The 14,997-nt window shown below is 38.3% G+C and overlaps 1 protein-coding gene across 2 annotated transcripts in view; it reads left to right on the top strand.

Annotated features, from left to right (window-relative positions):
* Nucleotides 1–14,997, top strand: part of gfra4b (GDNF family receptor alpha 4b) — a 60,231-nt gene that overhangs the window by 30,993 nt on the left and 14,241 nt on the right. Inside the window, exons 5-6 of one of the 2 annotated variants that reach the window (XM_026146515.1) lie at nt 11,661–11,936; nt 14,155–14,235. In XM_026146515.1, coding sequence (XP_026002300.1) covers nt 11,661–11,936; nt 14,155–14,235 — 357 coding nt within the window. Of the gene's footprint in view, nt 1–8,495; nt 11,937–14,154; nt 14,236–14,997 lie in introns of those variants that run through there. The other variant, XM_026146504.1, reaches the window with a different exon arrangement.

Genomic DNA, 14,997 nt, shown 5'->3' with positions numbered 1-14,997 from the left:
ACACAAATTGGCACACACCCACCTTCGCTCCTCAAGTCTTGCCACTAAATAATCGCAGATGAGAGAAAAATAAACTAGTTTATTTTTCTCACATCTGGGAAAATGTATTAAATGTAAATGTTTCCAACTCAGTCTGATGGAAACTGCTCTGCATATCAAAAGAAAGCATTTCATAATTTCCTCTCTCATTAAAAGTAACAAGTTGCATCTCCTCCTTCCATGTAAATGCTCGAAGCTGCCTCTTGGGTTATGACTGGAATATATAGGCTCTGCAGCAAAGGAAGTATGAATAAGTACTCTAAGCATTTATTGTAAAAACCCCAATAATATCTTTCACTATCACACAATTTAAAACAATTCAATATCTGCTTGCATGTTTACTTTTTCTCCAACAAACAGAAAAAATGCTATATTGACAAAGTACACGATGGCTCCTCAGACCATCTCGGCATTAAAGCAGATACAAGGTGTTAATGGATTTCTACTTCGGCCTTCACAAAAACTTTTTCACACACCCAAGTGAAAGTTTTAGAGCAGTTGTGACTTCAGAGAGACTTTTTAAAATCAAATAATCACGTCACATGGTAAAACTATTGTCTCTATTACAGTATGTGTATAACTTTAAAAAACTGAGAACAATGAAAGTAAAGAAGGAGAACATTTGTCTGCATTATTCATTTGTCATGGAGTGACCTCAGTCATCCAGGAGCTGTGTTGTTTCCTTCATTAAGACCTGATCCTTGTTGGGCTCACCAAAATGACTGGCATTATTTCCAGGTTACTTAATTAGGTACCAGGACAACGAGCCAATCCCAGCCAAGTGTTTTGTAGTCCTTCTTATGGTTTAATAAGAACATACCATGCTGTGGATTAGTAGTTGTGGTTGTGTGTATGTTTCAGCAGATGGGAGGTGTTGCACTGGTTTGCATGTTGGCACCTGGCCCAGGGCTTCTAGACCACTTCAGTCTGCTGTTGATACAAGCCTGATGATTCAGATACACTGTAGAAACTAAATGAGGAATAGCAGGTGAGGATTTTTGTGGACTAGGTTCCTTCTGTGTCACTTCAGTAACAATAACAACTGTTTGTATTGTGTGTGGGTTTTTTTTTTTTGTGTGTCCCGTTTGGATCTTTAGCATCAGAATTGTTGTCTTAAGGCCAAGAAAGATGCCAAGCGGATTTATTTTACCAAGTGGATCATCATGGCCTTGCCATATTGGTCCATTTGATTGACCTTTATTATAATTATGAATTTATTTTATTTTCAGTTGCTACAAACGGGACAGACATGACTGGGGGATAGGACAGGGAGAAAGAATGAAAGAAAGAGAGGGAGAGAAAGAAAACCAGAGGGGAGAAGAGACGGTGAGAAGGGGGGAAGAAAGAAAACAAACAAACAAAACACCTGGATCACCTGTATGGAGAAAAAAAACAGAAGAGAAAGCAAACAGCAAAGAGCAACATAATAAAAAAAACAGCACCATCACAATAAACTAGCTAGCAGTAGATATCAGTAGATACTAAATAATAAACGATATTGTGCAGCACGCAAGATAGACAGCGCACAATGTGCTTTGAGGCAGCAGCCAAGAAAGCTGTAGTCTGCGTCTGTGAACACCCGTGTGTACACCTGTGTGCACACCTGTGTGGATCAGCACGCTTGCATTCCAAAGGTTTCTCCATGTAACGATCTGCTAGGGAGTGTGGGGGGGCCACAGCCCCGTCCTCCAGGGTATGAAGCAGGTATGGAGGAGATCCAGGCCCCAGATATCCAGAGGCCTCAGAGTACAAGGACCCGAGGAGGACCACCAAAGGGGGGGGGGAACCGTGCCACCCTCCTGGGAAGAGCTGAGTAGAGCCCCAAAGGAGAGGTCACCCCGCAGCTACGGAGCAGAGGCCAGAGGGGGTTGCAGTGGCGTGCCCGTGGGCTCTGCCGGCAGCCAGCTGTGCTAGAGAGGACCGAGCTTCAGGCTCAGAGGCCTGAGGCCTGAGGGCATCCCACCCCCCGGAAGGAGCCCAGCCGGGCCACAGGCTTTTGTTTTTTAAGATCAAATTTGAAGACAACTCTATTTGCTGGAAGACTGGATTTGGCAAAAATCTTTCTTGTGTCAGTAGTAGCCAAGCAGACTGCGTGTATGCTGGTCTCCTCCTGCCATCTTTAAACCATTAAATAAGAAGACTGCTAAAGTAGGACTACAGTATCACACTGATGAAATCCTCCATAAAAGACCAGAGCAAACTCTAGATTCTCGATTGTGGCTGTAGAGTTACAGCACCTGTTAACCATCGAGCAGTGATCATCAAGATTTAGAAAGGTAATGATGATGATTCGATGATGATGATCGTGTAGTTTACAACTCTTGTCTCAAAAGAAGGATAGAAAGTACTTCACAGCAAACAAGGGAGGAAAAAAATGGAAGAATATAACCAAGCACAGTTAGAAATCTGCATTCCTGGAGGAACAGCATTTTAAAGATGAGACAATCTAAATGAGTAATGGATTTAGATTCCACCTCTCATTTCATTTTTCACTTCTACTTCTTAGTCATGTGGTATTCACATTTATTCATTACATATAAAATCTGTTTAAATGTATCTACTGGATCTACTAACAGCAATGCTTATTGTTCAGTTGATCAACTACTTTATCAAGTCGCTCTGTTTTTCATGGGGGGGACAATAACTGGCCTGTTCATGCAGTCGGTCTCGACAAGGGATAGCCCGTCTTTAACAGTAAAGGTGAAATGTGAACATACAGGCTGGAGAGCAGGAATTGCTTCTCAGCCTCAACACCCCAATGCATCTTTGTCTTTTTTTAAAACCTTTATGTAACTGCAAAGTAAAACTCTTGATATTTAAAATCTTCCTTTATTTGTACTTGGCTGACATAATGACTCTATGAGGTTGACATTTGTAGCTTTTTGCAAAACTTCAAAAACTCGCAAATAATATTTTCATGTGTTTAGTGTTAAATATTCAGTAAATACATTCACAGAATCTTAGCGTGCTGACAGATACATTTAAAATCTCTGATCTTGGTATTTAAGCAACAGACAGTGTGCAATGTGAGCGAGATAACTCTTAGAACTGACTCTTTGGACATAAAATACTTCCAAAATGTCTCCACACTTAGCCTATGGCGATTGGCACACTTTATCCAGACAGCTCTCATGTGACTTGGGCTATATAATTCTTTTAGTGTCATAAGTTACTTAAGGTATCTTTAAACCCCAAACGCCTTAATCTCACATTTCACTTGATAACACATTTTCATCCAAGACCAAAGTTACGGCTTCTCAAAAGGATAGCAGTTCACATTGACACAGAGCTAAACAAACATCAGTGCTAGGATACTTTTGTAGCTGTGCCAGTCATTTTTGTTGCATCTAGCCCTTAGATCAAACTGACACGGATGCTCAACTGAATCAGGAATTCAAGCCATGAATAACAAAAAGCCTCTTTCATGCATTCAAATATAATCTTTTGTTTAGGATTTGTTCCCTTCACACAGCAGCCCTTGCATTATAGGATCAATTTGTTTGTTTGCTTTTTTCTCTAACTGCATAGCAGGGACGAAGAATTCTAAAGTATACAACTGGCAAAATGGAAAAAAAGACTTAAGTACACACAGTTGAAAAGAAAACTTGTCTGGCAAGCATATGAATGCTACTGCTTCCAGTAACAGTAATTTATAATAAGAATATTGAAAATAAGAGCTTTGGCAAAGATGTGAGGACATGCAGCATCACAAAGAAGGATTAGGGTTTATTGATAATTATAGTTGATCCAGAGTAGCAGACACGTGTAATTTTGATATTTTTAAGGATGAGTGTGGTATATATTTGTTATTCACACAAGTGTTTCAGTGCAGTGTTTTTGTGAATCTTTGGATAAGTGAAAGGAAGAAGAGTCACTCCTTTTGGGCTGAAGCTCCTCTGAGGGAAAGCATTGATTAAAGACGGGGTCGTTCATGTTGCTGGAGGAGAGAGATTGTTATCAGGGAACTAAATGGTTTCTATCCAAGACCTGATGCAATCTCAGGGACCTGAGACGTCATTTAGAGGAATACAGGTTTTTAGTGCTTGCTGTAACAGACTTCTGTCACTCTGTCTCAAATAAGATACTGCAATTGCAGCTGCAATCTGATTTCGCTCTGCACACTGCGTGAAAAGTTTAGCACATGGCCGTGAGGCACACTAAGGAGTTTGTTACCATGGTGAGGATTTGGAAGTGTGCAGTTCAATCACTGCTCCTTCATGTTTCTCTAAAATGATCCATATGGAAAATTTAAAGAGAACAATTTTGTTTGATAATAACACATGGTGGATCTTAATATTCCATTTATATCACAGTGTGATTTCTGTCACTATCAAAATAAGAGCCAACTCAGTCTTCCTGTTGACTGCTTTTAATGTGATGCAGCTGCAGCAGGAAATATTTTGTTAGAATTACTGTTATCTTAGTAGAGCTCTGACACAGCTGGGAAAGTGAACAGTAAACAGTGAGGCTGATAGCCACAAGTTAAATTACAAACTAAAATGCTGATTACATGCATGCGTTGTTTCAAATGAATCCTCTGTGAGTGTGAAGGTGATTTGAACCCAGTGGGGGAATAGCAAGCTATTCTGCTACCAAGGAAAATAAACATACAGAATGTAAATACTTTAAATGGCTGTTACAGAGAAAATCCACCCATCCATTAATTTTCTTAACTGCTTATCCAGTTTAAGGTTGTTGAGGGGTGGGGGCCATTTAAAGCCTATCTATAGCTCATAGGGCTAGAGGCAGGGTGCACCCTGGGCAGGTCATAAGTCTATCACAGAGCTAACCAAGAGAGAAATCGACAGCTATTTAAGTTCACATTCACACCTGTGGCCAGTTTAGAATCACCGGTTCTCATTACTATCTGCAGTAATTTCTATTTGGCAGTATTGGTTTATTCTAGGACCACTGTGGCCTTAAATCAATGGTGTGCGATACTGCATATTTTTGTATTGATCCTATACCAAGTAAATACAGGCCAGTATCGCCTATAACGATATCAATATTTTCAATAAATAAGGTGGATGCGTCATTTAATGACCTTGAGTTTTTTTTTTGTTTTTGTGATGTTTCCTTTTTTATTATTAAATAGTTCAAACCCAGGAGATAATTAGGACAAAATTTATAATTAAATCAAAAACGCTTTATTATTGTGGCGGGCCATGGTCTGCGATGCCGTGCAGGTGAGATGGACTCACCTGCACGGCATCTACAATCATGCCTGGCCGGCTTAAAACCTGTGCTCTGCTTGTGCTGTTGTAGTTTTTGGTGGTGATGTGTACAGCTGGCAGTGGGAGAGCTGCAGCCGTTGATGTAGTTTTACAGCAACCGAGTGATTATTGTAAGAGTAAATGATGCTGGGAAGCATGAAAATTATCAGGTGTTTTTTTTGTTTTGTTTTAAAGTGCACGCAAACCAGTAAACAAATTCAAACAAACAGGTACTGTTGAGAAACTATAATACAAAAATTACAATTAAAATTCTCAACAAAAACAACTGGTGAAAATATGATTAATATGTAAACAACTTAACAACCCCCAAAGCGTGTAAGTCACGTGACAGCACAACACCTAAACACAAGGGGGGCAAAATGTGCCTGGTCTTCGCTGACACAGGAGCGGCGAGTCCGGCGACCTGGCTGTTTCGTCTTTGCTGAAAGTACACCATTGCAAACAAGAGCAGAACTTAAAGTAAAGAATCGATCTCACCAGGCTAGTATTGATCAGATACCGATGCCGACTTGGTATCGATACAATCGATATTTGGATCGATCCGCCCACCACTACCTTACATGTACATGCGTGGAAATTTGTAGACAGACCACAAGCAAGATCTCACCACAGACGAGAAGTGGGTTTCAAAGTAGCTTGCAGAAGTGAAGCAACTGGGGACAGTAAAGCAGCTTAAACAAAACATCTGCAACATTTGCTCTGATTCTGTGGTCTGCCTGAACTCCTGCTACACTAAAAAAATCTAATCTCCTAATATTTATATATTTATATCCTAATAATATAATATAAAAGAATGAGAGTAGGTTATTGGCTGACTGATTTAAACTAGTGAGACAGTCTTTGTATTATAATGAACTCTTTCACTGTAGCCCTTCATGCTACTCCTGCTGTCAGGCATTTATTTCATCTTTCATTGGTTGTCCTTTCATCACTACAGCGTCCTATAATCCTGGTTCTTAAGGCCCAGTTTTGGTGGTGCTTTTTAACTGTGCTTTAAGTGCTATGAATCTTATGTTTGGGCAAATGAGCTCACCTCAAAAATAGCTCCTTCATGTGTGTGTCTTGGACTTGCTATTGTACCTGTTCCTGGTAATGTGGTCGCATATTTGCACCGAAGCTCTCAGTAAACAATTTATATGATGCTAAACATTTTCCTTAGTAAAAGTGGGAAATATCTCTTGTTGGAATGGGATCAACTGAATGGATAATATTTCTAAACTGAAAAGAAATATGTGTGTAGCTCATAACGTGATGTATTCTGCTGAAAGTCAGACTGCTTTCAAAACTTTGAAGCTAAATTACAGGCCTATTTAGGTCTTCATGTGCTATTTGTTTGATGTCTAACATGAAGTATAAGTGCAGCTGACTTTGCTTTATTCTGAATGAAGATGCTATTTTGCGGCTTCATTTTTCCAAATTCAGTCTACTCTGCTTTGATGTCTGAAGTTACTAATTTTGTGCTATGAGTGGAAATAATGTTGCCTTATGCAGAGCATCAGACGGCAATAAGTTATAATAGAAAGGCACAGGCTACATCTCTGCTAAGAAGATTGATACACTGGAAGAACAATTTACGCTCACTAACAATTCATTTAAATCATAACCTCGTAGATGTCATCACTGAAAAGGCGGCCAAATTTCACAGAACATTAAGACTTAGATCACATTCACAGGAAGTTGAGGTTCACTTTTCTCTCAGAGGTAAAATGCCAAACTTAAGAAGTTCATTGTGACCATTTGTAGATCAAGAAGGAGTAAGAGCAAATTTCATTTGAATGTTATTAAATTATGTCATGTGGAACACTTTATATGTTAAGGACTTCTGATGTGTGAATTAAAGTGTTAAACGCATTTGTAATAGTGTCTTTCTGGTTTCTCTCTGAATTGTCTCAGTGGTTGTCTGTACTCGTCGTCTAGATAAAATGATTGTAGCCCTGGCCCCTGTATTGTTTCCTTCCCCATGTTCTTCTCTGTGTTTTGTTCTTTTATCTCTCCGGTCCCAGTGTCATGTGTCTTAATCAGGGTCTTTTTGTGTGTTGCTTCTTGTTTTTGGTTTTTTTTTGGTCTAATGTGCTAGAAGCTACTTTCAGTTCCTTCCTTATTCACACGATGCTATCACCGCAGGAAGCTCCACATCATGTTTGGAGGTGGATTTCTTTTTTTCTTTCTTCTTTTTGTGTTTTTATGCCAGATGGCCTCCTTGATGCAATCCCAGACACTGTTTAACTATTATCAATTACCCAGATGTAGACCTCTGTGTTGAATCTTTGTAGAGTTTACTATGTAACCTACGTAAGTGGCCGATGCCGTTGCCAGCATTCATGCTTGTGTGGTGCATTATATGTTAATTACTTTGCTGTTGGGTTTTATATGTGGTGATAATTGAGATCCTAGGACTTTTTTCCTTTCTGTGCCCCCACTGTTTGCACATTACCTGATACCCATCCCAATAGTTTCACATATTCTCTGATATCTCTGATTTCTTATATTTAGGCCATTAGGTTATTCTTCCTTTTATGGACTTGATGGATCCGAATGATTGAAAAACTTTGGTTAAAAAGTAGCCAGACATGCTTTGGAAGATTTGTCAATACTAAACTGAGCAGTCTCAATAGTTTTGCGCTGTGGCAACATAAAATATATCTATATTACCAGGGAGGCACTAGTGAGGTATGATAAGCTTTAAATTATGTCATAGGTTACTAGGGATGGGAATTGATAAGAATTTAGAGATTCTGGTTCTGTTATCATTGATTCAATTCCTTATCAATTCTCATTCGGTTCTCACTGGCTCTGCTTTGAGAGTCACCACCATCTCTAAGCAACGTATTAAAGACAAAACCTTGAAATATTTCTGCTTTTTGCTATTTAAAAATATCTTGAAATTTTTAGTTAATACTTAAAATTTAATATGTTATAAATACATGATAATCATGTTGACTTTATTTTGACACTATGTGAAAGAGCTTAAAATAGCACTGTCATTGTACACTGTACATATACTTATAAGTACATAAACTACAATACATTATAGATTATCTTATTAATTTATTGTCATTTTTCCTTCCATGGTATTGAAAATGGCAATGGTTATTGGTTTTTTCTTAGTTATCATATCAAGATTAAATTCTAGTATAATTAGAATCTTAATTTATAGGATGGATCATTTTGTGGTGCTACAGGTACACCAGATTATTTATCATTATTTATCTTTAAATCCTGAACAATGGTAACACAGAGCCTTGTGATTCAATGAAATTGCTGCGTTGCCACCCATGTGAATTAGTAGAGCCCCTCTCGCAAATCATATAATCTCTGCTGGTCTGTAATGACTACAGGTGTTTAATTAACTGCATAGACAGACTGCTCACTTATCAAACACAACGTCAGTATTGACATTTCTTTGTAACTGGATCACACTTTAGTGGATTGGATTATAGGCAAGAATCTTCATCAGTTGCAGAAATAAACTGTATTTCAGTGCACACGCCACTCTGCAGTAGATGGAAAAAAAATGGTAAAATAAATTATTAATTACAAATTACAATATTTGCCCGTGTATTGCGGGAGCTCTGCAAGTGCCTTGGCTTAACCACAATTGTTTGGTGGCAGAAAATGACTCAAGAGCTCCCAAACTCCCTTTGTCTCAGTACAGGTTTAGCGCTGCAAAATAGAGCAAAAATAGAGCCACAATTGTGTTAAATGAGCAGTTACACTACAATGGCTTGTATCACGTTGGCTAACACCCTTGGCTAAGCAGTCATATAATCACTTTAATGTGAGGCTGCTAGTTTTAATCCAGCTATCCAAGATAATTTACAAATTCTAAAAGCACTGGAAAAAAGACACTCATTACATGCACCAGTGTGTTGCCATTTTAGCCCACAGCTTCACAGCTTTATAGAGACATAGGAGTGACGGTAACATTCCAGCTGACTTCATTAAGTTTCATTTTCCATTTTATCTCTCTTGAAGTGGACGATTAAGCTGGCGCACGAGGGTAACTGATCAGCTAATCTGCCTGTGATTTATGTGGCAGGGAAACTGAGGACTTAACTGAGCCTTGGAACGCATTGATTACTGACATGGTTAATTGGCTAACCCTACTGGTACATTGAGACAGGCTTATTGGAAATGTCAAATCAAGTGGCTAATTTGCATTCATGATGTATGGTGTCTATTCCAGCTTCTGCCCAGGCAGCACAAACTGACAGACATAGCTGTAAAGAAAGGCTTGGGATAAATTTGCAACTGACCATCTGGCCTTCCAGGACACTGGCATTGGCTGCAACTTTTCCCCAACCCAGCATCCACATGTCTGCGCTTAGCTGGTATGTGATGAATAGAATATGAGCGTATGCAAAACTCCTGATGTGAGTGAGACGCAGGACACCTGTGGGGTTTGAGTAAAGCTCCAGCTTTGGAAGGAGATGTAATTGATAGCATAGTGCTGACTGAATGGAAAATTATTTGTTTTTTAATACATTGTTCCTGAGTATGCATATATGTTTTAGAGATCAAAACGGTAGCTGAGACAATGTTGCCCCAGAAATACCCGCTGTGTAAGCAGATGAAAACAGCATGAAATGGAAAAATGTGGTTTTAGCTGATGGGGTAAAAGATTTCATGTGAAATGAAGGTGGTATGATTTTTCACTGTTTGAATAAAAAGATACAATTGGTTTCCTGCAGGCCATGCTAAGGAATATGTTTACAGAATTTCCCTAAGATACAAATGTACACAAGGAGCATCCTTAGAAATGGCAGCACTTAAAGGGGTTTGTGACTTAAATAGACAAAAACATATTCTGAGAAATCTGACAAAAGTGGACAGAATGTTAACACAAACAACAGAGCCCAGTTGGCTGTAGAAGAAAGAAAAAAGCCTTTTGCTTGGAGGTTATTTCACTTTATTCTAAACCTTAATTAAAAGCCTTTCTTCACCAAAGCAACAGATGAATGTGTGTGTGTTCCTCTTAATCAATAATGTTCTTAACATGTTCTGTAAATGACACTCATTGGAGGTTCAAGAACCTCAGCATATTGAATAGAATGAGCTTGAGTCATGCAGTACAACTGTAGGAGTCCAAGCTACTCGGGACAAGGTCTGGCAATGAATTGTTAAGGACATGAATTAGCATCTGTATAGGTCTGCCATTCAAGAGGTTTCCCACAGTAACTGAATAAAATACATGCACATTTAATATGTAGAGACATTATTTTCATATCTTCATCCTTGAAGCTGTTCTCTTCTCAATAAAGCAGCAAATGCTGTAGCCTGCAGGGCCATTTGCAAGGTACTGAATAGTCCAAATACATGTCATCCAGTTATCCACTGAATTTGAACAAACCTATAAAGTAATAGGTTTGTTTTCAGAGTAGGTGTGCTCAGTTCTTCAGTTCGTACTTTTCTGACGTAAAGAGAAACTCTGTGTGAAAGAAATACTGAACCTCAACAAAAAGATCTGATATACTTTATGCAAAACTCTATTTTCCATTTCTGGACACAAAGACGTATTAATTCATGCTTTTAACTATCAAGACTCCTTTTCTCCTCTTTGATGTGTCGACATATCATGTCCATTTCTAGGTTTATATTAAATTATTATAACTCAAAGCTTAAAGTCTTCATCTGTTATATTTAGTCAGGTCTGAAACATGCTGATTCATTAGGTGATTTTAAGTTCAATATCAACCGACTGCTGTCTGGAAATAATCTCTCATCAAACTTCAGTTGGTTTTTTACTATTGTGTCTTCTCTTTTATCATGTGGCCAACTGCATATTGTCCAAAAATGTTCCGCTGCCCTATTTGGCTCATAGACCCAACCATGAGAAGCAAAGCTCATTTTTCTAGGTTTTGGGGAAGTTTTACAAACAAGAAACCACAATGGAATAAAAATTCATAATGGCAAGAGCAAAGAGTGACCTTGTTTGCAGGTGGGGGTTTTCCATCAACAGTTGCAGGGGATTTGTTCACTGTAATTTTGCAGTGGTCATTTTAGGCATTTCTGTTAAAATATTAATGGAAGCTATGGAAACAAACAGAGTAATAGTTATATTTCACTTGGTTTTAGAATGAAATGGTCAATATGTTACCACACAAGCATGAAATATACAAAAGAGAGTAAACTTGTTCATTGTCCTGCTCACCTCAACCATTACATTGGCAGGATTTCACAATAAAATCTCCGGCTGTTTTAAAATTCTGTACTTTTCAGAACACTTTACAATTTATTCAAAGTGTCAATTTTTTCCTTCCCCTTTCTTCTTATGCACTATTGGTCTGCATTAGCATGGGTCTTTTTTTCATCTCATGATCTTACACATTAACTGCTTTTTCCAATCCCCTCATGTTTCTACATTTCTCTCATTTTTTCCTGAAACAGCTCTGTTAGAGGTTGTACATGCCAGTAGAGACTGCTTGGTGGCCGGAGACTCGTGCTCGAGTGATGAGACTTGTAGTCCACGTCTTCGTACTTTGCGCCAGTGTGTGGCAGGCAATGGCAGCATGAAACTGGGCCCGGGCGCCAGGAGCCAGTGTGCCAGTGCAGTGTCTGCTCTGCTGTCCAGTCCTTTACATGGCTGCCAATGTAAACGAGGAATGAAGAAGGAGAAGAACTGTCTAAGCATCTACTGGAGTCTGCACCAGTCTATCATACATGGTATCTAACACACACACACACACACACACACACACACACTCTATCTGAACCAAAATGTGTTTCTCGTTATATGTATACATTTTACAGCGTGTAAACTGGTGGCTTTGCCATTTTGATGGAATAAAATGAAGGTTGGGCGTAACAACCATTTGCCTGTTTGTCAGGTAACATGTTTTTAGCATACATTACCTATGTGGAGCAATGAAATACATTTATGTTTGGAAGCCACCCAGGCTGTGTACATGCCCTTGTTTATAGACCTACGTATGGCCAGAATTTAGTTTCTGTCGCATGAAAGCATATTCTTACCACCTGCAGAAACAATTGGTTCTTGGGTTTTTAAAAACACAACATTATGATGAAGCAAAGAAATAATTAAGAAAATTGTCAAGCATTCAAAGTCATACGTAATTTATAGATAAATTAGCATCCAGACCGGTTAGCTTAGCTTATAGAATATCACTTAAGCACTTCAGCCATTTCATTTTTTTTTCTATATTTTTTAAATGTTCTTTTTTTGCTGTTGTTTTTTCGGTTGTCTACCATTCTCAGGCAGAGACAGTGTCTCCCAGGAGGTGGTGATCAGAAGTCACGACTAATGATAATAAACACTGTCAGCATTGATGTATATATGTACATGAGAGTCCATTGATAAATACAAAAGAATGATCAGAATAAAAGAACAGGCTTTGAACAGATTATCTTTGGCTAAAATGGATAGCAGGAATGTATATGTGGCCAGTATGGACTATGTCAGATTAGAGCCTGACCAATACTGTTTGTATGGGTGCATATGCAGATCCAGAGCGTTAAAAAAAAAAAAAAAAATTAGTAATCATACACCAGCCAATACTCTGCTACCCTCTTGACACCCTATGCCCTCATATGGACCTTACATTTGGTTTTTCTGCACCTTATAATTCATTCTACTCAGTGTTTTATCATTTGTTACATTGTTACTTAAAAAACAACAACAACAATTTACGTTAATGCTTAGTTTCAATACTTAACATATTTGGAATAGCTAGGTGAAATTTAAAATGCGTTGTGAAGCAGAGCTCGGGTCACAGGCTGTTATACCGGATAAACACAGATCATGTTAAAGTTACATTGAAGTAAAGGGAAAATAATGAGATATTTATTAACTTTAAAGCAATGTTTTTGCAACCTAATTGGCAACTTACTACAAAGACACTGCATGACTTTTCACCACCGTCCGCTTTGCTGTGATAGTATCGTATGTGGTGTGGGCAGTGCTGAAAGGTACAGCCAGCAATAAAGTCGAAGGCACTCTGCTGGGTAACCTATGAGAGAGAAATTTTAAATGAAATGCAATTTATCAACATTAGATTCAGTAAAAAGAAAAAACAGACATATTGGATAACATACACACCGATGCTTATTTATCTGTGAAAGGCCAATAGAGGCTCATATATCAGTTGCGCTGTTCATCAAACAACATGGCACAGCAGAAAATCAAAGCAAGAAGCAACAGGCTGAGGAGGATAACAGACAGAGGAGCACTCTCCTACTGAAAGGCTGGTTCCAGTCTTCTCATGGCTCCCCAAGGAATACTTTGTCACTGATAATAGATAGATTCCAGACATTTGTAAATAAAGTGAACTGTTCTCAGTGTCAACCTAAACAATTAATCAAGAATCAGTTATTTTGAGGCACCGTTAAGAATGCAACTAGTGTTCATATTTCATGAAAAGGTCTACAGGAAGTGTGTGGCGGAAAATTAAATTGTGGCCAGAGGCTGTAAGCAAGCCTGTATAAGAGGACTGGATTACTGGGGGATTCCACATGTGGTGTACAATAAAGTATATCATTTGTTATTTATGTTCATAGACGTTATTATACTTACCCCCATTCTATTTTCTGAAAACAAAGAGCACCATGAGTGTTTAAAAATACCGCAATGTCGATATAAATATAGATATGAAACCCTTTTTAGGTTGAGAAATGTTTGGATTATACATGTGGCTACAGAAACGTAAATGCCAGCATTGGCGAGTGGGTTGAAAATAACACAATAACCCTGACAAATGAATAATAAGCTGAGGGAATGTGTGTGTAATTTATGACTGAGTGAACTGGAGTCTCAGTGACTAAATAAAAATGACTACATGCCATTATTTGTGTTTCTTGAGATTTAGATAAACTGTAGTGCCTACTGAAGCCTTTATTCCTAACTGTGTGTTGTTTTTTTCCCCAGGACTCAAGCTGGTGGAGAGTTACCCTTATGAGACAGTGGAGAGGGATTACAACTATGTCCGCTTGGCCTCTATTTCTGCTGGCAAGTTCACCAACCTTCATTAACTTTCACCATATTGTAAACCCCTTTACCCTTTGAAGATGTTTGTGTTCTATTAAGTATACAACATTACGCCAAAGCCTTTTCACTGTAAACATGCCCAATATAAACATTCACATCTCAGACTCAGCTGAAATAACATAATCCATGAACGTCAAAGCATACTAATGGAGGCATTTTTTGATACTACTGTCTTAAAATAAGTGACTATTCCAAATCTGGCCTATGAAAAGAACATACTAGCTTAATATAACACCGAATGACAACAGACTGAACTAAATATCCCTTATCAAATGAGGCAAAGTTTTATTTAACAACAGCTGAAATCAGGTTTTGATACTGATATGGTCATTGTTATCAAGAGCCAAAGCCATGTTTTGGCTCTACATTATATGAATCTGCTGGGAATGGGACTGGAACCAACACAACAAAACCAAATTCATAAATAATGAACACAAGTAGCAAATGTTTATGTTAAAAACTGGGACCAAATATTTGGCATTTAGCCCAAAAAAAGAACTAAAAATAAATCAGTTATTAAAATATTGCTGACTTTTCTCCGTTGACATTTCATAAACTGCACCGCTGTCTTCATCTAGTTTGACCAGAGGACCTGCCAGCTTTAAAAAAAATATATATGTAAACAAGCTTATCACTCATCTCTGAAGTACACAACTCACAGAGGTCAGCTCACTTCCACATTTCCCAACATAAATCCCAAAGGCTCATTCACAAATTGTCACA

This window comes from Astatotilapia calliptera, chromosome 2 (assembly GCF_900246225.1).
Source record: "Astatotilapia calliptera chromosome 2, fAstCal1.2, whole genome shotgun sequence".
NCBI classification, from domain to species: Eukaryota; Metazoa; Chordata; class Actinopteri; order Cichliformes; family Cichlidae; genus Astatotilapia; species Astatotilapia calliptera.
Note: the sequence above shows the minus strand (reverse complement) of the source record. Positions and strands in the feature narration are given on the sequence as shown.